Source organism: Pseudonaja textilis, chromosome 17, assembly GCF_049901715.1.
Source record: "Pseudonaja textilis isolate UNSWEBS1 chromosome 17, rPseTex1.2, whole genome shotgun sequence".
In the NCBI taxonomy this organism is placed as follows: Eukaryota; Metazoa; Chordata; class Lepidosauria; order Squamata; family Elapidae; genus Pseudonaja; species Pseudonaja textilis.
The window spans coordinates 1,338,390-1,365,002 of record NC_142006.1 but is presented as its reverse complement, the minus strand read 5'-3'; the positions used below and the strand labels follow the sequence as shown (position 1 = coordinate 1,365,002).

General features: G+C 49.6%; 1 protein-coding gene across 1 annotated transcript in view; it reads left to right on the top strand.

Annotated features, from left to right (window-relative positions):
• NOTCH1 (notch receptor 1) overlaps positions 1-26,613 on the top strand; it is a 105,835-nt gene that overhangs the window by 48,100 nt on the left and 31,122 nt on the right. The window contains 11 exon segments of the mRNA XM_087914367.1: positions 3,039-3,161; positions 4,123-4,356; positions 5,720-5,875; positions 9,017-9,202; positions 11,197-11,310; positions 15,766-15,879; positions 19,519-19,752; positions 20,943-21,053; positions 22,195-22,387; positions 23,263-23,408; positions 25,299-25,412. Of these exon segments, the coding sequence (XP_087770493.1) occupies positions 3,039-3,161; positions 4,123-4,356; positions 5,720-5,875; positions 9,017-9,202; positions 11,197-11,310; positions 15,766-15,879; positions 19,519-19,752; positions 20,943-21,053; positions 22,195-22,387; positions 23,263-23,408; positions 25,299-25,412 (1,725 nt within the window).

The window sequence follows — 26,613 nt, the reverse complement described above, 5'->3', positions numbered from 1 at the left end:
TACCACTTCTGACAGATGGCAGTCCAGTCTCTTCTTGAAAGCTTCCGGGATGAAGCTCCCACAACTTCTGAATAACAGAATAATAACAGATTAACAAAGGGACCTTGTAGGTCATCTAGTCCAACCCCACCCTACACCACTTCTGACAGGTGGCAGTCCAGTCTCTCCTTGAAAAGTTCCGGGGATGAAGCTCCCACAACTTCTGAACAACAGAATAATAACAGATTAACAAAGGGACCTTGTAGGCCATCTAGTCCAACCCCCACCCCCTACACCACTTCTGACAGGTGGCAGTCCAGTCTCTCCTTGAAAAGTTCCGGGGATGAAGCTCCCACAACTTCTGAATAACAGAATAATAACAGATTAACAAAGGGACCTTGTAGGTCATCTAGTCCAACCCCCACCCTACACCACTTCTGACAGGTGGCAGTCCAGTCTCTCCTTGAAAAGTTCCGGGGATGAAGCTCCCACAACTTCTGAATAACAGAATAATAACAGATTAACAAAGGGACCTTGTAGGTCATCTAGTCCAACCCCCACCCTACACCACTTCTGACAGGTGGCAGTCCAGTCTCTCCTTGAAAGCTTCCAGGGATGAATCTCCTGCCTGACCCAGGAGGGATATGGAGGGCATCTGTGGAAGCCACGTTGAAAGAACATGATTGGAAATAGCCAAACACTCATCTGACATGATTCCAGCGCTCTTGTGAGAGATTTGGCAACCTCACGGGTTTTCTGCCACCTCCTTTCATTTTGAGGGCCCGCTGCCTTCGCATAGCAGCCAGCCCCAGCCCCGATTTCTTCACTTTGTGTCGTTCCACCCCCTTCCTTTTCCTGACATGCCCCCCGTTTGCGTTCCTGGCTGCTCTGCCATCGGTCTTTTGCAAGATGCCGGGATACTTTAAACGAGACACATATGCAGTTGCTGGTTCTGCTCCCTGGCTTTTTTCCTCGAGAAAGTTGGGATCTATGGAAGAGCCATATAAGGAAATGAAGCTAGCCATAGCTCTGTTCCTGGCATCCAGCTCGGATGGGGAGGAGGGGTGGGGGCGAAGATGGATGGACTACCCCGCACAGACCCTCATTTTCTGCTGCAGAGACAATTTATCCCTCGCTGGGGACATGACGACGGTGGGATAAGCATCAAACCACGAAGAAGTAAACCAGCCCACATAAGCCAAGATCATGATTAGTGCAGCAGGGTAATAGCGACAACCACAACCAGATAATAAAAAATGAACAAAGTAGCACCTAGAACCCATGAATCAAAAAAGCCCCAGGGCCGTCCGTTACCTGTCTCTTCGGAAGGTGCTTTGCAATTGAACAAACCAGCTTTCCCCTTCTTTTATAGCACCTAAACCTGCGTTTTTCAACCTGGGAAATCAACAGAGGTGGACTTCCAACTTCCAGAATTCCCTAGTCAACACACTGGCAGGGGAATTCCGGGAGCTGAAATCCACGAAACTTGATTGAGAACCACCTAAAAGCAGCCGGCCTTGGAGCTGTTGGATTCTCAACTTGGTGCTGGCTAAGAAATGTTGGGATCTGGAATTGCAAACATCCCAGAAAGTCCCAGTCTGGAGAAAGCCGGATTATTTACCTCACGGTTACCGGTTGATATATTATCTCTCCTGGATTGGATTTCTCTTTTGGGGACTTCCTGTCTTGGGGGTCTCGGATGCTGTTTAGGCCGGGATGGGTGGTTCTTGATGGCAGGAAGGCTGTGAAGCTCCTGGGCTAGTTCTTGCCTTTGGTTCGCTTCTTCCATACCAGTTTGTCCAAGGGACGAAAAAACAAAACATTTTTCTTGGACAGGAGCACAGGGAGCAAAACTGCTCCAACCCTGACTATATTAACTAGCTCGAAACATCAGGAGCTAAACACGCATTTGTCCAGCTAAAGTAGCACTGAGTTAATCAGTGGATGGGGGACCACTAGGAAATCCAGAGTGAGATGGCCCTGAAATCGAATTCCAGATTGGCCTCGTTTAGCAACTGCCTGTTTTAGCACCCATTCTCAGTAACAACAGGGAGTGAAAAATAATTGGGCAACCGAATCCTTGCATTTACGACTTTTGCAGGTTGGCTGGAGGAAAGCTAAAGTAAGATCAGTTTCTCTGTTTCACTTAAGGACTGAGTTGTCAGTCCCCCTTCTGGCTGTTAAATGAGTTTCCCCTGTAAACAATGACAAAGAAATAGAAAGGAAATCCCAAAGCTACAAGCTTAGACTTGGGAAATCAGTCTAAGTGAAAAAAGATCACGTGAAGTATTCGTATCACTTTATAAAGGCCACCCCTGGAATACCGGATCCAGTTTTACAAAAAAGATATTGAGACTTTGGAAAAAGTGCAGAGAAGAACAACTAAGATTATCAAAGGCCCAGAGACAAAAACATTTGAAGAACAGTTGCAGGAACAGGGTGTGCCCAGTCTAGGGAAAAGAAGGGCTAGCGGAGACATGATAGCAATATTCCAGTATTTAAGGGGCGGCAAAGAAGAGTTGGGGGTCAGATTATTTTTCAAAGCACCAGAAAACAAGAAACAATGGATGGAAACTGATCAAGGAGAGAAGCAACCTGGAATGAAGGAGAAGCTACCTAACAATGGGGACAATCAACCAGTGGAACTGCTTGCCACCAGAAGTTGTGGGAGCTCCATCACTGGAGGTCTTTCAGAAGAGACTGGACAGCCCCCTTGTCTGAAATGGTCTCCTGCTTGACCAGGGGGCTGGACTAGAAGACCTCCAAGGTCCCTTCCAGCTCTTTTCCAAACTTAGCGGCAGACCATCGCTAGGAAAACTCCACGAAATAAAACATACACTTCAGTCTTTTTATTTGAGTCTCCATTTAGCTCCGGTTTGTCTGCCCTGGACGGCAGCGGTTTCTCTTCCTGCCCTGCCTTGGGAGGCTGGGAATTAAACCTCGGTTCTTCTGCAAAGAAAACTGGGTTTGTGGCCCTGGGTTTTTTCCGTTCTTCTCAGGGTTGTGGGTGGGGCTGGGAATGGGTCTCACCTGTCCTTTTGCTCCTCCTCCGCCGGCAGGTTTCGCGGGCCAGAACTGCGAAGAGAATCTTGACGACTGTCCCGGAAACAGCTGCAGGAACGGAGGCACCTGTGTGGATGGGGTGAACACCTACAACTGCCAGTGCCCACCTGAATGGACAGGTGAGGACGCACTGATGGGGGTGGGGGAATTAGGGATCCCCAAAGGGAGGAAAGTCGGGTGAACGATTGGCTTGAAATTTTTCTCTCTTCGCTGAATTTGAAATCCAACCTATCAGGGTTTTTTTTTTTTAAAGCAAAACATATTTTAAAACAATGAGTCCCTTTTAACAATTTAAAACAATACAGCCAAAAGACGAACAGAGGTAGAAATGCTTGCATCTACCTCTGTTTGTCTTTTGGCTGTATTGTTTAAACCAGGGGTCTCCAACCTTGGCAACCTTAAGTAGCTGGTGGACTTCAGCTCCCAGAATCCCCCAGCCCCCAGAACAGTTGAGCTAAGCCACGCCCAGGCTCCTAGCTGTCTCCTTCTTGCTTACACAGCAAATACTCTTTCAGTTTCCAAACAGCCCTGAACTGTCTCACACACTGACAGGACGCTAGCCAGATGCATACCGATGGGTGCTGGTGGGAAGAGGCAGAATTTTTTCCCCTTATTTTCCTCCCTCAAAACTAAGCCCGACCACGTAGTTTCATAGTGAAGCATCGGTATGGAGCTAGTCGGAGTCAGCCTCTTTTTTTATAGTGTGGCGACCAAAAATAAATGCAGTACTCTAGGTGTGGCCTTACTAAGGCTCTTTATAGAGTGGTATTAGTACCTCCCTTGATCCTGATTGTATCCCTCTGTTAATGCAATTTAAGATTGCAATTTAAAATTGCATTGGGGTTTTTTGGTTGCTGCTGCACATGGCTGGCTCCTATTTAGCTGGTTGTCCCTTAAGACTCCAAGATCCCAGTTCCTGCTATTGAGCCTGGTTTCACCCAGTCTGTATGGGTCCTTGTGGTTTTTCTTGCCTAAGTGTAGGACTTTACTCTTCTCTACCTTGTATTTCATTGTGTTGGATACAGCCCAGAGTTCTAGTCTTGTCAATTCGGATCAACCCCCCTTTCTTTTGTCTTCTAGGCCAGTACTGCACCGAAGATGTGGATGAATGTCAGTTAATTCCCAACGCTTGCCAGAACGGTGGCACCTGCCACAACACCCATGGCGACTACAACTGTGTCTGTGTGAATGGTTGGACCGGGGAGGATTGCAGCGAGAACATCGACGACTGCGCCAGTGCGGCGTGCTCCCTGGGGGCCACTTGCCACGACCGGGTGGCCTCATTCTACTGCGAGTGCCCACATGGACGCACAGGTGTGTAGAGGAGGAAGGATGGTTGCAGGAACTGGGGTACGGCCGGTTTGAAGGACTGGGGAGGTTATCTAGTCCAACCCCCCCACCCACCCACACAGGAGACCCGACACTATTTTTGACAGAAAATCTTCTTTTTAAATTTTTTTTAAATTTTATTAGACAAACACCAAAACAAAACAGAAAAGAACATTAAAAACAATGGACATGGTACAATCCTCCTAACCCCAGGTTGACTAGCCTTCTTCTACCTGCTTCCCTCTGTAGGTGCTAAGATTACAGGAACCCTCTAGGAATTCTGGGAGTTGTAGTCCCAATACATTTGCAGAGGCTACGGAAGAACAAGAGGGAGCGGCTTGGGTGACCTTAGAGGTGAAGACGCTCGCCTCACACTTGGGAGGCTGAGAATTCAATCCTAGGCAGCGGCAGATGTTTCTCTTTGGGTGTGCAAAGAGAAAAAAATTTGCTGTGAACTCTGCATAGGTGTCAGGGAAGGCATCCGGCCAGTAAATGCTCACCTTTATTCAGTCACCCCGACTCCATCCCACAAAAAGGGTTTACAGGAAAAAAAACAGAAAAAAAGAAAGAGAAAGAAAGAAAGAAAGAAAGAAAGAAAGAAAGAAAGAAAGAAAGAAAGAAAGAAAGAAAGAAAGAGAACAAGAGGATGGCTAGTCCCTGCATTCTCCGAGGTCTCCAGATGTTTATCCACAGCCCAATTCCAGCTGCTGAGAATGCACTGACTTACTCCGATGGATCAGCCAGGCCTTCTCAGAGCTGCCCAGGCCAGCCACCCTGTGGCTGTGTTTCCCAATTCCCTTTAAACCAGGTCTGTTTAAGACCTGAGCAACTGCCAGTCGCTGGCATACTAATTCGCACCCTTTTTAAAACATTTGTCTGATTTTGGGAGGCTGCCCGGACTCCCTGAGTTCTCTTGAAAAGGTTCCTATTTTGTTTTCAGGAGTGATTTGCCACTGCTTCCTTCCTAGGGGCTGAGTGAGCAGGACCGGCCCAAAGTAACCCAGCTGGGTTTGTGCCCCAAGGCAGGACTAGAACTCACCGCCTGCTGGTTCCTAGCGTCTGGTGGCTTAACTGCAACACCACACCGGCGCTCAGTTATCCCTGGCTTGCTATGTATTGTTTTCCTGGCTTTGCCAGTAAATTAAGCCCAGATGGTTTGGCTAGGATACGGTTCGGTATCTAGCCTCCAAGCAAGCATCTCAATAACCAGGTTGCCTCCATTGTGGCAGTGGGGCCATTGACCGTCTCTTGGCCGTCCTGCACTGTGGATGGACGGGGGACCACCTTTGTGAGTGTGTGTGTGTGTGTGTGTTTGTGTCTTTCTGAGTCTGGTCTCTGCCTTCTGCAGGCTTGCTGTGCCACCTGGAAGATGCCTGCATCAGCAACCCTTGCAACGAAGGGTCCAACTGCGACACCAACCCCGTCACCGGGAGGGCCATTTGCACCTGCCCCACGGGGTACATGGGGCCCGCCTGCAACAAGGACGTGGATGAATGCTTGCTGGGTAAGGGGGCATCGTGAGACCCCTGGAGCTGGCTGGGATTGAAGAAAAGTTTGGGGAGAAACTGGGACACAACAACCGACCTTGGAACAAAACCCAGGGAGAATCATGGGTCAGAAAGCCGACCTGCGAATTGTTTTTTTTATATATATATATATATATATATATATATATATATATATATATATATATATATATATATATTTGTTTTCTGAGGTTCTCGGGTATTTGTATGTGGATCTTTGGTTGTTCGGGTTTTCTCCCGCGTAAGATTCGAAGTATCTAGGCAATGTTTCAATGAAGTCTCATTCATCATCTTCAGGCTTCTGTCTTCGGCTCTGTGCTTCTCAGAGTGATGTGAGATTGCAGCTGCTTCTTCCTTTTAAAGCCTGAAGATGATCATCGAAACGTTGCCTAGATACTTCGAATCTTACGCGGGAGAAAACCCGAACAACCAAAGATCCCCATATATATATAGGTCTAGGTGTGTTCGGGTCTTTTCCCGTGTAAGATTAAGAGTATCTTGGCGATGTTTCGGCGAGGTCTCACTCGCCATCCTCAGGCTGGTGCTTTCGGCTTCGTGCCAGTGCAAGCATATATATATATAGTATTCAGCTTTGTTCGGGTATTTTCCCACATCATTCTACTTGTGCTTTGAAAGTTGTAGCAACATTTCGGCAGAATCTCATCTGCCATCATCAGGCTTCGGTATTGTGTTCGTCTGTGAGTCAGGCTTTCACAGCCGTTTCTATATATATATATATATTTATATTATTAAATTCATTTGCCAGAGTGGGGCAGTGGCCTAGAGTGGAGCTCTCGCCTCACAATCAACATTCGATCCTAGGTAGAGGCAGATATTTCTCTTATCAGGGCACCATGAGGATATACCTGCTGCATATAACTCCGCAATGGCAATAGGAAGGGCGTCCGGCCAGTAAACACTCCGCTCCATTCAGTTTCCCATACTCCACCCCGCAAGGGATTACGGGGTCATTAAATGAGGGTGATGAGATTCATTTGCCACCCATCTTGACGGGTCGGAGGAGGCGCCGGAATTTAGACAGCGTGAATTTGGCTCCAAATTCATCATCTCATCAAGTCCTTCGTGAGGTTTCCTTGATCCTGCACGCCCCCCCCCAAAAAAAACACATTTTATTATATAAAGATGCTTAGATAAATACTACTTTAACTAATGGCAGTACCAGATAATACTACCATCGATCCCTTGGATGTGGCTCCATTGAAGCTTGGGGGGGTGGCGTGTCGGTATTGGCTCCTTTGGGGAACCCCCAGTTTAGGTGGCCAAATCCAACATGCCAGCAGGAGCCCTTTGCCCCCTGACGGGACAGGATGGGGGAAGGGGCGCTATTTACAAGGGGAAGGAGGAGGAGAGGGCCGCAGCTGAGATGGGGGGGGGGCCTTCTGTTTTGTTTTGTATCAAAGCCAATTCTCCCCCCAATAGAGGTAATCCTTGACTTACAACGGTTTAGTGACCATTCAAAGTTACTGTGATGACCCAGAGTGTAACACAAACGTAACAAAATCCAAAACGTAATTAAATGTCCTTTGATGCCTCCAACTTGGCCCCACTGTTCAATAATTTTCTCAGTTGGAGATAAAACTAATTCAAAAATAGTCTTCAAAAGAAAGCAATACCGTCTGAACTTAATGAGCAGATAGAGGTGAAATAAAAAATCAAAACAAACTACAATGACGAAATTTCCACAACGGACCAGGATAAGTAATTACCAAATTCAAGGAGATAAGAAGGTTGGAATGATGCCAACCAAGATAACCTCAGCCCAAAATAACACACACGCTTTGCTTCTGGCAACACTGTGTTGTAATCGTCTCTCTTATATACTAGTCTCTCCAGCTGCAACTAATGAGGGGGATCATGGCCGCTTCCTCTCTCGTAAGCCAAGTTGTTTCCTTCTCCATTCCTCCCTGCGTGTCCTAGGATGGAAAGGGGATGGGCCCAGCCGGCCTCTGCCCTTCCCCAGCCTTCTCCACAACCTCCGGAGCCACACCTCCCACCCCCTATCGGCTGTTCCTCCTCTCCCTCAGAGTCCGACTCTAACAAGGGCATGACAGTTACAATGGCACTGAAAAAAAATGACTTATGACCGTTTTTCACACTTACGACCATTGCTGTCTCTCCATGGTCACATGATCAAAATTCAGGCAACCGATTCACACTTACAATTCCCCTTTTGTGACTTTCTGACGTGCAAAGGTCCAGGGAGGGTGTGTGGGGGGAAAGCCAGATTCACTTGAACAGCCGTGTATGAGACGAACTTAAGAGCTGCAGGGATTCGCTTCACAACGGTGGCAAAAAAAAAGGTTGTAAAAGGGGGAGAAACCCGCTGAACCAAGTTTTCCCTTGGCCACAGAAGTTTTGGGCTCGGTTTCACTCGTAAGACAAGGAATACCCAGTAGCCTACACAAGTGGCTTCATCCTAGGGCACACAGGGAGGAATGGAGAAGGGAGCAACGTGGGTTACGGGGGAGAAAAAGGGCCCTGATTCCCTTCATTAGCTGCAGCTGGAAAACAGGATTTAAAAAGGGCGTTTGCGCACAGCACCTTGCTGCTGGAAGCAAAGCGTGAATTATCTTTGTCGAGGCTTACCTGGAATCTGGCGTCCTCCCAACTATGTGTTTCATTATCTTTGGATGTCTTCAATCCCTTATCCTGCCCTGTCTCATTCGTTGCTGCAGTGTGGTTTGTGTTGGTCTTTATTTATAATTTATATGTGTGGTTCGGATGGAATTTCTCCCCTTTAAAAACTGTTCTTGGGAGATTTTTTCTCCAGCCAATGACAACTGGACATTGGGGGCCAAGTTGGAGGAACTAAAGGGACTTTACTTACTTTTGTGACGTTGTTGCTTTTGTGCCACGCCCGTTTGGGTCATCACAGGGAGAGGAAAATTGCATTTGCCTTGTTTGTTGCATTGCTGGTTGGACCAGCAGCTGGACAGGAGGGGTGCTTTGGAATTGGGGAGGGGGCTGAGACAAGGACAAGAGAGAGACTCACAGAAGGGCCTCTTGGCCGTTCTCTCTCTCTCTAACACACACACACACACACACACACACACACCTTCAGGGGACAGTGCCTCATCCTCCTTTTTCCCCTCTGCCAGGTGCCAACCCCTGCGAGCATGCTGGGAAATGCCTGAACACGGAGGGCTCTTTCTATTGCCAATGCCAGATGGGCTACTCGGGTCCCCGGTGCGAGATAGACGTCAATGAGTGCTCCTCCAACCCCTGCCAGAATGACGCCACCTGCTTGGACCAGATTGGGGTCTTCCAGTGCATTTGCATGCCAGGTAACCCTGCTGACCCCCCCCTCTCCTTCTGGGCCCCTCGGGCGGGCGGCTTAGGAGGGCCCTGGGTGGAGCAGTGATGGAGGAAGAAGAGGTGGCCTTCACCACCTTTGGTGCTTGGCTTGGTTGTTGTAACTGCTTCATTTATGAGCTATGGCGGCCCAGTGGTCAGAGTGCAGTACTGCAGGCTCCTTCTGCTGCCTGCCAGCTGCCTGCAATTTGGCAGTTCAAACCTCACCGGGATCAAGGTTGACTCAGCCTTGCCTGCCTGGAGATATCTAGAGCAGGAATATACAATCTGAAGGGTTATGCTGGAAGGAAGGAAGGAAGGAAGGGAGGGGGGGTGGGAGGAAGGAAGGAAGGAAGGAAGGAAGGAAGGAAGGAAGGAAGGAAGGAAGGAAGGAAGGAAGGAAGGAAGGAAGGAAGGACCGTGGTGTCACAATGGTTAGAGCACGCTCCTGCAGGCTACTTCTGCTGACTGCTGGCTGTCTGCTATTTGGCAGTTCAAATCTCACCAGGCTCCAGGATGACTCAGCCCTCTGTCCTTCCTTTAGTTCACTAAAATGAGGACCCAGGTTGTTGGGAGTAAGAGGCTGACTCTGTAAACCGCTCAGAGGGGGCTGTAAAGCATTGTGAAGCAGTATATAAGTCTAAGTGCTATTGCTATTGCCCTCCCTCCCTCCCTCCCTCCCTTCCTTCCTGTGCAGTGGTTAGAAGGCAACATTGTGGACTAAGTCTGTCCACAGCCAGGAGTTTGATCCTGACTGGCTCAAGGTTGACTCAGCCTTCCATCCTTCTGTGCTCCATAAAATGAGGACCCAGATTGTTGGGGCCAAGAAGCTGACTCTGTAAACTGCTTTGAGAGGGCTGTAAAGCACTGTGAAGCAGTATATAAGTCTAAGCGCTATCTTCCTTCCTTCCTTCCTTCCTTCCTTCCTTCCTTCCTTCCTTCCTTCCTTCCTTCCTTCCTTCCTTCCTTCCTTCCTTCCTTCCTTCCCCTTCCCCTTCCCTTCCCTTCCCTTCCCTTCCTTCCTTCCCTTCCTTCCTTCCTTCCTTCCTTCCTTCCTTCCTTCCTGTGCAGTGGTTAGAATACAGCATTGCGGACTAAGTCTGCCCACAGCCAGCAGTTCGATTTTGACTGGCTCAAGGTGGACACAGCCTTTCATCCTTCTGAGATCCATAAAATGAAGACCCAGATTGTTGGTTGATTGATGAGTTTCCGTCCGTTGCGTCTTGCCCTTCCCTCCGGGGCTTTGGAGAGTAGCTTGACTCCCTCCTCTTTGGGGCAGCCCCTGAGATTGTCCAATCCAGTCGGGACCTTCCCTGCCCCCTTGTCTTGACCCAATTGATGAACAAACGTATCTGTTCGTTGATGTATAAGATTTTTACAGCCGCCCAACTTCAGCAAATGTGGGCATCTCAAAAGTGGAACAAGGGCCACTGTTTTCCCCAGGGAAGAAGGGACCACGGATGTCAGTCTTCAAGATCTTCTACTTCTGCTTTGCCTCTTTCGGCTGCCATAAGTAACGGGGGGTGGTGGAGGAGGGGGGACAAGTATGGGAAGCGAGCTGGAGGTGGTAAAACTCAGCATTGTATAAACTGAGGAGCGGGGGAGAGTCCATCCTTGCTTAGGTTTCTATTTCTTGCTTAGCTTTCTCTTCTCTGGGCAGCTGCAAACCTTTATCAAACTACGCCAAGGTCAACGGACAGAAACTTCATCACCACCTGATATGATGATATTCACAACTTTTAATTGGAAGAACCATTTGCACTGTTGGGGGTGGGAACCTTGCCATCACTTTGTATATGTGATTTACGCGCCTATTTCCTCAGATTCAGAATTCTTTGGTTGCTAACCACTTGACTTCCAGTAAAAGACATCTTTTCTCTAATTAAAGGAGTCTAAGGATTTCTTTCTCGGATTTTGAACGGAGCACCAGCTGACAATGGATTTTTCCCTCCCGTTCAACGCTGTTTTTTTTCCCCCCTCCCTGCAGGTTACGAGGGGGTCTACTGCGAAATCAACACGGACGAGTGTGCCAGCAGCCCCTGCCTGCACAATGGAAACTGCGTGGACAAGATCAACGAATTTGCCTGCGTGTGCCCCGTGGGTAGGTGCTGGGAGCGGGGTGAAGGGCGGGGGGCCTTGGAGATGACGATCAATCTTTGCCTATAGCATATAGAACCCTTTGTAGTGGAGACCGGGCTGGAATTAATCCCTGGCCCAGAGGCCATGCGGAGGCTGGTGGGCTTAAGCCCAGCTCAGGCGGGCAGTCGGGGAAATGGCCGAAGCAGTGCTGGGGAGAGGGGGATCGGTTTGTTTTGGGCACGACAGAGGAGAAGGACGTGTGCTGGGGAGGGGCTCTTAAAAGGTCTAAAATGTACCCCCACCCTCCTTCAAGGATCACTACTATGAGGCACGATTGGGAGAGAAAGCCTCCATGTCCAGCAGCTGTCTATCCCTGGATCCCCTCAGAAGGGTGGGGAGAGGCCCAGGGAGGGGCAGGTGTTACTTTTTAATGCACTTTTTAGAACAGTGGTGGCCACAAAGAATTGCAAGGATGTTGTCACAGCGTCTTCGGTGGTCCCTGGTTCTTTTTTGGGGGGAGGGGCTGTTTTCATTTCGGGGGTCTCGGGTGTCCTTCATAGAGGAAGCCTGGAATGGGGGCTGCGCTCCGTAGTGTTTCGTGGACAGGGAAGAAAAGAGAAATCAATCAATCAATCAATTTATTGCAGTCTTAGATCAGAGACGAGAACAGCTAAAAATGCTCCTCAAATATACAAGTAAAAACTCTAGTGTAAAATAATAAATCACAACTAAAAACTATAATAAGATCCAGAAAAGGGGAAAGGGGTTTCACTGGATTTTTATCCCTTTGGGGCCAGCCCAAAATTGGAGGGGACGGGGGGCTCAGAAGGGAGGCGGAAAGCAACGTGGGTGAACAGAGCAAGTGGATAATTAGAAAGAAGAGGCTGTGAATTGCTGGCATGGCGCCTTGTCCCATCGCCGGCTTTGATTTTGCTGTTCAGAGAACCCGCCTTTTCCTCGGAATTCGAATGAGGCTCTGCTTTAGGTCGATCCCCTTGGAGTAGGCTGGGCTCACCTGAGAGTCACCCCTAAGTCTTCTCAGCCCAGGCCAACATTATAAGCCCTGTGCTCTTCAGACTCTTAAAACCTCTCTTCCTCCTGCAGCCATGGGATTCATTCAACAACAGCAGTGATTTGCTTAATTACAGCCAAAAAATAAAATAAAAAATCCCACTCAACCATTTCCTTGCTTCATCAATGGAAATTCTGCTTCCAACGTTGGCCATAACTTGAGAATTCCCCGCCACTTCTCCCGAATTATGCTTATTCCTAACGTGCGCTGGGAATGCACCTCTGGTTTAGTGATAACTGTCAGGATTCCAGCAATCGCCCTAATTAAATCACGATTCTCGAGCCAAACTTCAAAGAACTTCCAAGGATTCACTAGAGGCGACATTCTGACACTGCCCTGTATGAAGCCAACTCTGGCACATGTCATTTACAGTCCCCTGTGGCCCTGTTTCCCCCTGTCCCCCCCCGGGTGCGTCATCAATCAGATTCTCCAATTAAATCTATTCTCGGACAAAAGCTCTGGTATTTTAGTGGCAACCTTTTAAAGAGAAGAGTTGGAATGTGCTTTCGTTTTGCTGCACGGCTCTTCCAGATTTCCTTCCTCCCTCCCCCCCTTGTTTTTATGGCAACCACTAAAACAGGCATAGGAATGTTTTATGAGTTGACAATAACAAGGTTAGCGATTTAGCGGTACAAGTGGCGCAACGTTCTTGGCACCTTCTACCTCTGGTTTTAGTGTCCGCCTGTGCTCAAAAGCCTCTGGGATGCTGACTTGGGCATCCCTGAGCTGAAAGTGAGGAAGGAAAGGAGGCCACGTGGATGTTACTCTGCAGGGCTGGGATTCAAAAATCCCAGCAACTGGTTCTCTGCCCGGTTGCTGGGTGGGCATGGCCGTGGTGGGCGTGGCCTACTGGAACGTCCTACCGACAGGCTAGCCGGTTGATGTAAATTTGACATCCGGATCGCTCGAACCGGGCCGAACCAGCCGAATTCAACCCCATTGCCACGTCCATTGTGGCCACACTGATTGCAGCCAATATACACACACAGAGAGAGACAGTTTTCTTTTCTGCAGAGAATTAAAAAGGGGGACAATTTGGGGGTTTATACCTGCCTCTTCTTTTCTGGGACAGCAAAGAGTTTTTGGGAGCCCCCCTTCTCCCTGGGAATAGCCAGCTAGGGGGGACACTGGAGGTTGTGGGGTAGAACAAGAGGACGGGGAGGAGGGGCAGCTCATTCATAAAACGGCTTTGAAGCGGAGTCTTTAGAGATGTAAATCCGGAACCTTCAGCGCTGCAGCAGCCAAATAACTATAGCAGCGATCTAAGAAAGAAAAAGGAAAAGAAAAAAAGACTGGGGGGATTGAATGCCAAGGAATCACCGAAAGAGATCTTGAAATAAGTCTGCCTGCAGCCTGTCCCACCCTTGCACGGGAAATGCAGCCATTGCAAGTAGAGTGTGTGCATGTGTGTTTATAGGAAAGAGTCATTATTACAGCCTCATTTTTATGTGTAGTCTGGCTGTGAGAGTAGCAGAGTCAATCGGTCGAGAAGAGCATTAGAAACATTCGTGTAAAACTAGGCTCCAACGGGCGGGTAATTTGGTGGTTTAGTTGTGTTCCAATATCTAAGGGGTTGCCACATAGGATGGGGAATTAAATTATTCTCCAAAGCATCGGAGGGCAGGACAAGAAACGACAGATGGAAACTCATCCAGGAGAGAAGCAACCTGGAATTAAGGAGAAACTTCCTCACAGGGAGGACGATGAACCAGGGGAACTATTAATGCTTTTCTCCAGAACTTATGAGTGATCCAACATTGGAGGTTTTTTTTAAAAAAAGAGATGGGACAGCCATTTGTCTGAAATGGTAGATGGTTTCCTGCCTGAGCCAGGGGTTGGGCTAGAAGATCTCCAAGGTCCCTTTAGCTATTCTCTTATTCTGTTTTGCAAGTGCTTGTTTTGAGACGCCGCCTTGGGCCGTGAGGTTGTTTTGCAAAGGGGTAACTGGGAAAGGTTTTGGCAACGAAATCCACATTTGGGGGCCTCTTGGTAACCCAGTAGGATTAGGATCCCAAACATCTGGATTTCAGTCTTCACCCGTCAGAAAAAACGGACAGCGATGAGCAAAAATTAGGCAATTGTCAGCCCTGCAGGGTCAGTGGCCACATTTTTAGTCCTGTCGTGAAATAAAATCCCTGTGTTGGCAAGGCCAAAAGTGAGGCGAGGGAGGCCGGTGGAAACACGGGATTGCCGTTATTACAGCCCAAAGTGGAGGTGTAGTTATTGCTGAGAAGGCAGGAGGATGTGGGACGTGGGCCGTCCCAATGCCATGCCCTCACCTGACTTCAATTTCACTTCCCAAGTTGCTTTTTGAAGCAAAGTCTGTCATCTCCACCTCTGTAACTGGTTTGGCTCTGCAACCCAACAGGACAGACCCAGACTTCGGAGGATAATTAGGACCGCAGAAAAAAACAATGGCTACCAACCTGCCTTCCATGGAGGACCCGTATCCTACACGAGTCAAAAAGAGGGCTTTGAAAACATCTACAGACCCCTCACATCCCGGACATATAAACTGTTTCAACTCCTTCCCTCAAAACGACGCTATAGAGCCCTGCACACCAGAACAACTAGACACGAGGAGAGTTTTTCCCCAAACGGCATCCCTCTGCTAAAGAAATAATTCCCTCAACACTCTCCAACTATTTACAAAATCTGCACTACTATCACTATCAATCTTCTCATCACTCCTTATCGCCCATCCCTTCCCACTTGTGACTGTATGACTCTAACTTTGTCGCTTGTATCCTTGTGATTCATACGGACTGTTTCCTAGTGTGATTTGATTGCTTATTGTACCCTATGACTATTATTAAGTGTTGCACTTGATAATTCTTGACTCTTGACGAATGTCTCTTTTCGTTTATGCACACTGAGAGCTTATGCACCAAAGACAAATTCCTTCTGTGTCCAATCACACTTGGCCAGCAAAGAATTCTACTCCACTCCATCCATTTCCACTCCATTCAAAGTGGGAAAGGGGTTCTTCTGAATTTTCCAGGTTTATCTGCAGGAACCGTCCGTCATTACTAAAACATAATTTTGGGCTTCAGCTGATAGAAAAGTGTTGGTAGAAAAAGCAGAGAGAGAGAGAGAGAGAGAGAGAGAGAGAGAGAGAGAGAGAGAGAGAGAGAGAGAGAGAGAGAGAGATTAAATGGTTTAAATTGGGGGTGCCCTTCTGCCTCCCCTCTCCAACCACTTCCGTTCAGTCCTTCTGCCTGTCATTTCCGATCCCTGTTTGTTTAGGGAAGATATCCCTGTGAAATATCTGCGTCTGTGTGTGACGGGCTGAAAAAGTTCCCCACCGTGATTCCAAGAAGGGGGGTTGGGGGGGTTGGGGGAGGGGTGGGAGGAAGTTGGAGTTGAGGCATCCTGGCTCAAACCTGCGCATTTCTTCTCTCCTAGGGTTTAATGGCCACCTGTGTCAACATGACATCGACGAATGTGCTAGCACACCCTGCAAGAACGGAGCCAAATGCGTGGACGCACCAAACGCTTACATGTGTGAATGCACAGAAGGTAAGATTTAGTGTGTGTGTGTGTGTGTGTGTGTGTGTGTGTGTGTGTGTGGGCAAACCAGAGGAAGCCCATTAGGTGGCAGCTGGCTGGTCTTTTCCAACAGTTCTATTGGGGACAGTGAAAACAAGCACCCTTCCCTGATGAAAAGCCACAGGGAAAAAATACGATGCGTTGTTAAAAGGTAAAGGTTCCCCTCTTTGCACATACGTGCTAGTTGTGCCCAGCTCTCCGTCACAAAGCCGAAGAAGAAGAGCCAGCGCTGTCCGAAGACGTCTCCGTGGTCATGTGGCCGGCATGACTAAACACCAAAGAAGGCGCACGGAGGAACGCTGTTCCCTTCCCACCAAAGGGGGTCCCACTATTTTCCTACTTGCATTTTTTACATGCTTTCGAACTGCTAGGTTGGCAGAAGCTTCTGGGACAAGGAACGGGAGCTCACTCCGTGACGTGGCGTTTGGGATTCGAACCGCCGAACTGCCGACCTTTCGGATCGACAAGCTCAGCATCTTATCCACTGAGCCGCCACGTCCCTTATGATGGGATGTTAAGCAAATGCAATTTTCTTTTTTTCATTCACATTTTCACATTTTTCTAACTGTGACCCTCACAGCTCTGGGGTGGGGGGCAAAGGAAAATTGCCGTAGTCTCAACCGAGATTCCTACCCGATTCTGAGCTTTACTGCAGAGGGGGAAAAAGGGGGTTACGATCTGGGTAACTGACTTGGGGGACATTTCTCAGGGTGGGGTGTGGCTGTTCCCTTTGATTTTCTTCCTAACCCAGTCTCGGTTTAACGGGCAGGATGCGCATTGCAGATACGACCGGGGAGGGAGAAAGAAATCCGTATCTGTTGTCGTTATGGAGAATTTTGCAAATATATCCCCAACGAGGAAGAACGAAGGAGTGTGATTCTCCCAAGTTGCTCCTTTCAAAAACCCTAAACAGAGGGAGGTCTTGTTTGGTGACCCACGAAGCCTGCGGGAGGGTTTAAAACTTGCCGAAACTTGAGGGGAATCTCTCTCTGTCTCACACACACACACACACAGACACACACATGCCCAGGCTCCCTTGTCTCGTGGGTAGGCCCCGGGCACCAGCTGTTTACAGAAGGCAGCTTCTGGCCACGTGGATGGGGAACAGCACCGGCATGGAGACCACATGCTGACCGAAATGATGAGCGTAACTCCGGCCCCCGGGCAGATATTTTTTCTGCCTCTCTCTCTCTCTCTCTCAAACTCTTCTGCAAACATCTGTTGCATCGCCGGCCCCCTTTCCTGCCCGACGGGGACTGAGGGCATCCCGAATTCAGTTTTAAAGTTCAGCGCTGCCTTTAAAAAAATCACCCCAAGTGGCAGCAACTGAAAGAAAACCAGGCCTAAAAGGAGGCCTGGTCGGGAGGAGGAAAGGAAGAGAAAAATGGGGGAGAAAAGAAACGCAGTTCTGTGAGGGGAGCCGCAAAAGCTGAAGCCGTGAGCTGAGGAGGAGGAGAAGGAGGAGGAGGAGGAGGAGGGAGAGAGCGGCCAAATCCTTCCTCCCGGCTCCATCCGGAACTTTCTCCATCCCCAGCTTAAAAACAAAACTGCCATTTTGGGCTAGTCAGGGAGCCCTCGGTCTCCGGGCAGGAGAACGGGGTTGAGCCCAGGGCCGAGAGGGCGCCGGTGGAGGGAAACTTGAGGCGCCCTCGGACAAAACACCAGCCCGGAGCCCCCTCAGCAGGCAAACAGAGGGACTTTGTGGGGCCGGCCGGCTGCCAGCGGCTCTTCCCTAATGAGCGCCTCGGTTGGGCGGCAGCGGCGATGAAAAGCCGCAGTGTGGGCTTCCCGGGGGGGGGAGAGGAGGGGAGGAGGCCGGGCCCGTCAAAGGCCCACTTTGTCTGTCCGCTCGGCTCCCTCCCTCACTACCCGCCAAACCCTTCTTGCTTTTGTCCGCTGGCAGCAGCGGGAGGAGGAGGAGGAGGAGGAGAGAGACAGGGGCTGCTGTTGTCCTCTTTTGAATTCGCTGCGCCCCCCCCCCTCCTCCCCTCCCTTTAACCCCCCCACCCCAAAAGCCGGATCCAGACAGGCAGGGAGGAGAGCCCAGAGCCAGAAGAAAAGCGGTGGTCTTTGCCAGAAGACGCCAGCTGGGGTCCTGTGCCCTGGCCTGGCAGCCTCCCTGCCGCCCGTCCCGTCCCCTGAAGCCTCTCTATGGGGCCACCAGGGGTACGGAGGGGGCGGCAGGCCTGCCGTGAACCCCCCAAACCTGAGCAGAAGCCACAGTTTGCAAGTTTGCTCGGAAGGAGGGGGAACTCGCTCTGGGTTCCCCCAAAAAAGCTACAAAACACAAGGTGGCAAAAGTGCCCATTTATCCGGAAGAGTCCGATGAGGTTGTCCAACCCCGGGCCCGTTTCTTGTTTTGGGTACCCTGGTTTTGTTGCCAGCAGCGCCCCCTCCCCGCCCCAGGACGGGTGGGGACGAGAGGCAGAAACAAGGATGGCCCTCTTCTCTCGCACACAAGCTTTCCACCCCACCCCCACTGATTAATATTCTTTTGAAGGCAAAGAATTGGGCTTTTCGACGTGGGACGGAGGTCAGGGGTCCCAGCAAGACGTTGGGGAGGCTGACAAGGGTCACCTCGCTCTCCTCCGGCTGAAGAAGGACTTCGCTCTTCTCCGACTGCCCGCTCTGCCCGTTCCTTTCTCCTTCTCACGGACCCCCGTCCTTCTGGCTGGGAACCTTGGGAACTGGAGTCCAGCCTTGTGGGCGGGGGGTGGGCAGCGTTGGGTAGGCAAGCTCATTTCTAGCGGGGTTAAGGACAGCCGGCCTGGGAGTCTCCGTGGAAGCACCTGCAGGCCAGCTGAGCGCCCGATGGGAGGACGAAGGAGGTCCCGATTCCTGTCTTGGCCACCACCTGGAAGAGAGGTGCCTGCTGCTTTTTGGGTGCCACGTGGCAGCTCTTTTGAACCTCTGCACCCTTTCCTTCCTTTTTTTAAAATCAGAGTTGGAAGGTCATCTAGTCCAACCCCAAGCAGGAGACCTTACCCTATTTCTGACAGATGGCAGCCCAGTCTCTTCTTGAAAGCCTCCAGGGATGAAGCTCCCACAACTTCTGAGGGCAACTTTTTTCCCACGGGTTGATTGTCCTCACTGTCAGAAAATTCCTCTTTATTTCCAGGTTGAATCCCTCTCCTTGATCCGTTTCCATCCATTATTCCTTGTCTGGCCTTCAGGTGCCTTGGAAAATAGCTTGACCCCTTCCTCCTCCTCCCTGTGGCAGCCCCTCAAGTATTGGAAGGCTGCTCTCCTGTCTCCCCTGGTCCTTCTCTTCCCTAGACTAGCCAGGCCCAGTTCCTGCAACCGTTCATCGTATGTTTTAGCAAGTTGCTCTTCTCTGTACTTTTTCTAGAGTCTCAGCCTCTTTTTTATAGTGTGGTGACCAAAACTGGATGCAGGACTCTAGGTGTGGCCTTACTAAGGCTTTATAGAGTGGTATTAGTACTTCCCTTGATCTTGATTGTATCCCTCTGTTAATACAATTTAGGATTTCATTGGCTTTTTTGGCTTGCTGCTGGCTCCTATTTATCTGGTGGTCCACTCAGACTCCAAGATCCCTCTCAGAGTTACTGCTATTGAGCCAGGTTTCACCCGTTCCTCTCTGTCCCCCAGGCTTTTCGGGCACTCACTGCGAGACAGACATCAACGATTGTGACCCCGATCCCTGCCACTACGGCACATGCCAAGATGGTATTGCCACCTACAACTGCCTCTGCCAGCCTGGGTACACCGGGCGCCTCTGCGACACTAACATCAACGAGTGCCAAAGCCAACCTTGCAAGAATGGGGGCACCTGCCAGGACAGGAACAACGCCTACACCTGCGTCTGCCTCCGAGGCACGACAGGTAAGGTTCCCCTCTCCGGCCTTTCCACAGAAGGATGGATCAGAGCCATCTTGGTCAACGGTCTGGGATGCCCCATATATTTCCTAACAAACAAAATGTATAACAAAATAAAAGGGTTGTAAGGGTCATCTAGTCCAACCCCCTGTTCCAGCAGGAGAATCTATACTATTCCAGACAAGTGGTTGTCCTCTTTCTTCTTAAAAAGCATCCAGTGATGGAGCAGCCACAAGTCCTGAAGGCAGGACGTTCCAGATAAACAGATAATCAGAGTTGGAAGGGGCCTTGTAGGTCATCTAGTCCAACCCCGCCCGCCCAAGCGGGAGACCCACCATTTCAGACAAATGGCACTCCAATCTCTTCTTGATGATGCTTGACGTAGAAGGACTAGTGATTTCAGGTCAAAGAAAGAAGCCCTGGAGATGTTTGGGCCTTACCCAACCTCTGGTAGTGCTTGTTTTACAACCGGTTCTTTAGGGATTGTTATGACAGATCCCCCCCCTCAAATAAATAAATAAATAGTACTGATGACCTGATTCCAGGTCATCGTTAGGAACCAGTTCACGACATTCTGGTTTTGCTTCCCCACCTTTTTCTAACAGCCTTTTTGTGACTCAGGAAAGAGGTGGATTCCTTCGCTGATCCAACTTTCATGTATCCCCCTCCAGAATTTGAACCCAGGTTTTGCAAGAAGCTGGTTCCCTTTATCGCCAGCAGGACTCTGGGGAACACCCCCAAATAAAACTTGGCCTGGCAAGGGAAATTCTGGGCCTTACCCCAATTGCCGGTCGTCGCGTAGTATTTTAATTTTGCAACCTCCTGGGCGGGTGAAGGTTTCGCTGGTCATTAGGGGCAGCAGGAAGGAAAGTCCCGTTGCTGCACGAATCGAAGGCTGGCTTCCCTCTTGGTTTCTCTTTCATGGCAGTTTCCTTTCGACTTTGTAAGGTTTCGGCCTGCACAACTCCATCCCTGCATCTCAGCCAGAAAAAAAAATACTTCCTTAAAACAACCCTGAGATTTTTCCTCAGAGCGTCACTCCCTGGGAAACATGAATATCAGTCCCTGGGAAGAAAGGGGCGTTATGGGGTTTTTTTGGGGGGTAACACTGAGATTGGAGCCCCTGGAAAGGATCACACTGGACTGGATTCCAACCTCCGCACCGCTTCCCTGACCGCTCTATTCCTTTTTCGAAGGGCCCAATTGCGAGATCAACCAGGACGAATGTGCCAGCAACCCGTGTGATTATGGCAAGTGCGTGGACAAGATCAACGGCTACGAGTGCGCCTGTGAACCGGGATACACAGGTGAGAGAGCACAGCCTCTCCCTCCCACTGGTGGGCTTCATGGCCAGGGGTGGGATTCGGACCAGTTCGGACCAGTTCTATAGAACCGGTTGTTACGATTCTGCGCAGTTCGGAGAACCAGCAAATCGCCCCACCCAGGAGGCTTCCCTGAGGCCCACTCAAAGGTGGTATTCAGGGGGTCGGGGGAGGGAGACGTGGCCTGAGAGCAGAGCTGGACCTTCCTTAGGATTGAAGCTTCCATTTTTCAGTGCAGGCTCAGGCAGCAGATGGCAGAAAGGTAGATCTCTGAGTGAATCTGTGATTCTGCGAGCAACTCCATCTGCCTACCTGCTTTACCTGATTTGGGGTCAAAGTTGCTCTTTTCTTAAAATAAAAAATTCAATCTTTCCATATATATTTACAATATTTACATACAAGCCACGCCCAGCCAGTCACATGACCGCCAAGCCACACCCACAAATTAGGCCATGCCCAGAGAACCGGTTGCTAAGAAATTTGAATCCCACCCCTTTTCGTGGCCCCCGAGTATGCTGACCCAAACCTGGTTCCAAGGGAGCAAACACGAGACAAAGGTAACAGCACAACCTTTTCATGTTTCATTGACGAATCCGGTTCCTTCCCAGATAAAAGGCTACGTCCAACTCATTAGCTCCAATAAGAAAGAGCCTTGCCAAGTTTTTGCAAGGCTGCCAAGAACACCAGATAAAGTTACTAAACAGCAAATCAAAGAGTCTCCAAACACCAACTCAGATATTCTAACGTCCGCCAGGGTCAAGTATCAAACTTCTTTGCTTCCTGCAAAGAACTGCAGTTTCTCAGCTGGCTTTTATCTCCTCAGGGAGGGGCCATTCCCTTGCAGCCTTACTCCCGAGTCGCCTGTGCTGCTGCAGCTGCTCTTTCCTTTGAGCAGCCCTGCACACATGCATGCTGGGCATGGGCTCCTCAGGGTCCTCTTCTGCTGCCAGCCTCCACCATCTCCGAAGGCAGCACTCCACTCCCTGATGGTCCTGGCCCCACCCCTGCATCCTACGCAGGCCCCTCATCCCAGTCCTTGCTCTCCAAGACCTCAGCTGTCCGCACCTGCTGCCGGCGAACCACAACGTTGAGTAAGGGTCCTCACTGCTTCCTCTCTGCTCCTCAGGGAGGATGTGCAGCCTCAACGTGGACGAGTGTGAAAGCAACCCTTGCCACAACGGGGGCACCTGCAAGGATGGCATCAACGGATTCACGTGTCTCTGCCCGGAAGGCTTCCATGACTCCATGTGCCTCTCGGAAGTGAATGAGTGCAGCAGCAACCCTTGCGTCCACGGGAGATGCCATGACGGGCTGAACGGGTGAGCGGCGGGCAAGGCTGCGCCAGGGCAGGAGGGGCACGATCGGAAACCCGAGTGAGCGCTGTGAACCATAAACACCCAAAGCTTTTGCTGTGCTCCAGCATAAGAGATACAGGGCCCTTTGCTGACCTTAAGAGGGACACTGTTGTGGCCTGTTGGCCACCAGTCCCTCCAGCAGCTGAATTGGAGGAGGAGGTGTGGGAGTCAGGGTCAGCATCAGGGCAACCTGAGAGCTCTGAGGAGGGAGTGGAGCTGGCAGGGGGGAGGGGAGAGGGGGGGAGAGAGAGAGGGGGAGGCGGAGCCTGGGGTGTCACTCAGCCCTCAGATGGAGAGTTCACAGCCCCCGGGTCTGGAGGGGGCTGCTGAGGAAGAGGAGGAACAGCTGGGTCCAGTGCCTGACGTGTGGATGCGCAGAAGGCAGAGGAGAGGAGAGCAGTGGAAATCTATGGGCCGGTCCTTGGGACGGAAGAGCCACCGCTGCTAGCAAGGCCCTATCTTACCTCTGGGGATAAAAGGCAGGGGGCGGAGATGAATAGGTGTGACAGACAATTATTCATCTCACTGCCAGACAGACTTGTTAGCTTGAGTTGAGAGGCAGAGAGAGAGAAAGAGAGAGAGAGAGAGAGAGAGAGAGACCCTAACCCTAACCAATAAGGCCCAATCATGTTAGGGGTTGGCTCTTCCAAGATCTAGTTTTGTTCTTCCAGGAACTATTTTAGATTCACTAAACCATCCTAGAGACGATGCGTTTTTAAGGTTGGTTGTTCACTGCCCTGTAGAGGTGTTTGAATGGCATCAAGGATTTAAAAAAAAAAAGAAAACCAGCCCAATCTAATCACTTTGTGCTTTGTCATTTCTCTCTCCTGGAATCAAAGCTACAAGTGCAATTGCGACGCAGGCTGGAGTGGGACAAACTGCGACATCAATAACAACGAATGCGAGTCCAACCCTTGTGTGAACGGTGGAACCTGCAAGGATATGACCAGCAGTTACATTTGCACCTGCCAGGAGGGATTCAGTGGTAAGAACCTGGACTTCACCCACAGTTTCGCCCCTCTGAAAGTCATGGCAAATTACTCTTCTTTTACACATTGATCTGTAGCTTAGACTAGGGCTCCCCAAACTTGGCGACTTTAAGACTGGTGGACTTCAACTCCCAGAATTCCCCATTCAACCATGCCTGTTATTGTTTTTTCCTTTTTCTCCTACTCCCTAGAGTGGAGAGGTTGCAGAGGAAGGGATTACAAGAGAGTAAGGAAGTCTAGTGAAGCTGGATGGAGAATTAAGGGAGTTGAAGTCCACAAGTCTTAAAGTGGCCAAGTTTGGAGACCTCTGGCTTAGACTAAGTACTCAAGAAAAGGAAGCCAAACTATTATAAATAGATACTATAAACCCTTGACTATAAAGGGGTACCTCGGTCTATAAACCAGACGAATGACCTATTGGGGTCCCCATATCAAAACAACTTACCTTATGTGCGGCCAGAATTTGAAAATAACCTTTAACGCAGTGCAGTGGTACCGAAGCAAAATGGTTTGGTTGAGATCGGCAGGTGATTGGGGTAGATTGCAGGGGTGGCACCGAAATATAATTTTATCATATTTCATCTATATCTTAAATTATTGCATCTTATTCCAGTTCCATTTTAGACTGTATTTTATTCTAATTTCATTTTAAATGATATTTTATTCCGGTTTCGTTTTGAATTGTATTCTATTCCAACTCCATTTCAAATTGCTTTTATCAAATTTAAGTCATAGTTTGTCCCTGGAACTCTGCCCTTTGATAACGGCCCAAGGGCTAATCAATAAATAAAGATTGAGCTATAAATAAATACTATAAACCCTTGACTGAAATGGAAGGGCTTGGTTAAATACCTGTTCAAGAAAGTGTTGACAATCCATATTTGGGGAGGTAGGCCTCCAAAGGGCTTGATCTCAATCTGACCCCGCCAGGTTTTGGGGGGGCAGCCATCAGAAGATCTAGCCCCACATTTCTCAACCTTGATACTTTTAAGATGTGTGGAATTCAACTCTCAACTTGGTTGAGGGAATTCCGGGAGTCGAAAGCTTTAAAAGTCACAGAGGTTGAAAAACATCAGTCTAGCCTAAAAGTCTGTAGAGAGATTTCTCAGTCATCCAGGTTACCCCAGAGGTGCCTTTTTTTTCCCCAAGATACAACTGGACTTCCTTGTTTTGTTTTGTTTTGTTTTGACGATGTTTCGCTTCTCATCCAAGAAGCTTCTTCAGCTCTGACAGGGGCCTCATTCGCCACCATTCAGTCGGAGCGGAAGAAGCTCCTTGAATGAGAAGCGAAACACCTTCAAAAGAAAAAAAAACAAGTCCAGTTGCCTCCTGAAAAAAACAAAAATAAAGCACATTTGGGACATCGGTCTAGCCCGCTGCGTCAACTCATAAAATATTTCTCTGGTCTTTTTAGAGTTGCCAACAGGAAGGGGGTGGGGAGCAGTGCAGCAGCTTGCAAACCGAAACTGCGTCCCATAAATGTTTTCAAAGATAGCAACTAGGTGACCGAAATTTCTGCCGTGCAAAGATCTAACTGGAGAGCCTGATTGATGACTCTGGGCTATGGAGGTGTCCCATTGGAGAATATGAATTATGAATATTCCCCCAGAGGGGTTGGGGGGGAAACCAGGGTCAAGGGTGACAGTGAATGATGTGCCTCGGAGTCGGCTACACCCAGGCAGTGCCGGACATGTTAACTCCCAATAAATCCTTTTGAAGTTTTGGAAGTTTGGCTCGAGACTCGTGATTTAAATGGGCGTAACTGCCGGAATCCTGACACACTGCTGTTCCAGGTTGGGGAAGAGCGCTTGGGTGGCTTAGAGGGTCCCCCAAACATATCCCCCAGAAATAGGTGGGACCCCGTTGATGTCCCTTCTCTCTCCCAGGACACAACTGCCAATTCAACATCAACGAATGTGCCTCCAACCCTTGCCTGAACCAGGGGACCTGCATTGACGATGTGGCTCGCTACCAGTGCAACTGCCTCCCACCCTATACAGGTGAGAGAGCCAGTTCTTGGGTGGGGGGGTGGGGTGGGGGCTTCAGTGAGAGAGAAATGTGGCCGTGTGTGTGTGTGTGTGTGTTTGTGTATGTCCCAGAATAGCTGGGGTGCATAAGTGGGAACAGAAGAACAAACCACACTCACTCCTGGCGTTTCTGCGCCATGAAGGGTATTGACCTTCACGCCAGCCGGTCTCTGGCCACCAAACCTTGCCTGTCATTGATCCAAAGAATAGATCTTCTCTGGGTGGGGGGATCTCTGCTGGAAAAGAGGAGAGGGGGCCGGGGAATCCATCTAATTCCCTGAGGAGTCCTGAAACCTTCAGGGCAGTTGCTGAATGGCCTTTCCCAAATATAGGTAGTCCTTGACTTACAACAGGTTGTTAGGGACCGTTCCACCAACTTTGCAGCTTTGTGGGGCTTAGCTGGGGTGGGGAAGGGTGAGGGAAAGGGGAACCAGGCCGCACAAGCATCGAACTGGCACACATATGCACACATATATGCACAGCTCAATCTACGCAAGCATCGGGCTGGCATGCATGCACGTGCAACTCGACTTGCTGAAATTGCGCTGCATGCATGTGCTTGCACACACATACACACACACACACAGGCCCACTGGTTGAGCAGTGTGTGTGTGTGTGTGTCTGTGTGTGTGTGTGTTGGCCCACCGCTCGTGCAGCCCGGTTCCTCATTGTCCTGGCAGTGAGCCGCAGTCTGGGTGTTGGGGACCCCTGACTTACGACCGTTTCCCACACTTGTGACTGTTGCAGCCATCCCCCCCAGGGTCCCGTGTTCAAAATTCAAGATGCTTGGCCAAGCTGACCCTTGTTTATTTTTACTTTTTTTTTAAATAAAAAAAGAACTTTTTATTTTGACAACAAACACAGACAAACACAAACCGTCAAATCAAGCCATCTTTCCATAGACAGTGTGTCAGTTTGTCCGTATCTCTTGTGCACAATATCAACAGTCTTTTCCTCCTAAATTTAAATTTAAATTCGTATGATGCGAATCAGCTATCCACCTCATATCATATCACTATCAAACCATTATTAGACTTCGATTGTAAATTCACGTCACCCTTTTCGAGCAAATCTCAACTTTTACAATGCTGACTCCTGTTTATGACGCTGGCAGCGTCCCAGGGTCACGCAGCTTTCCAGAAACAAAGTCAATGGGGAAAGCCAAATTCGCATA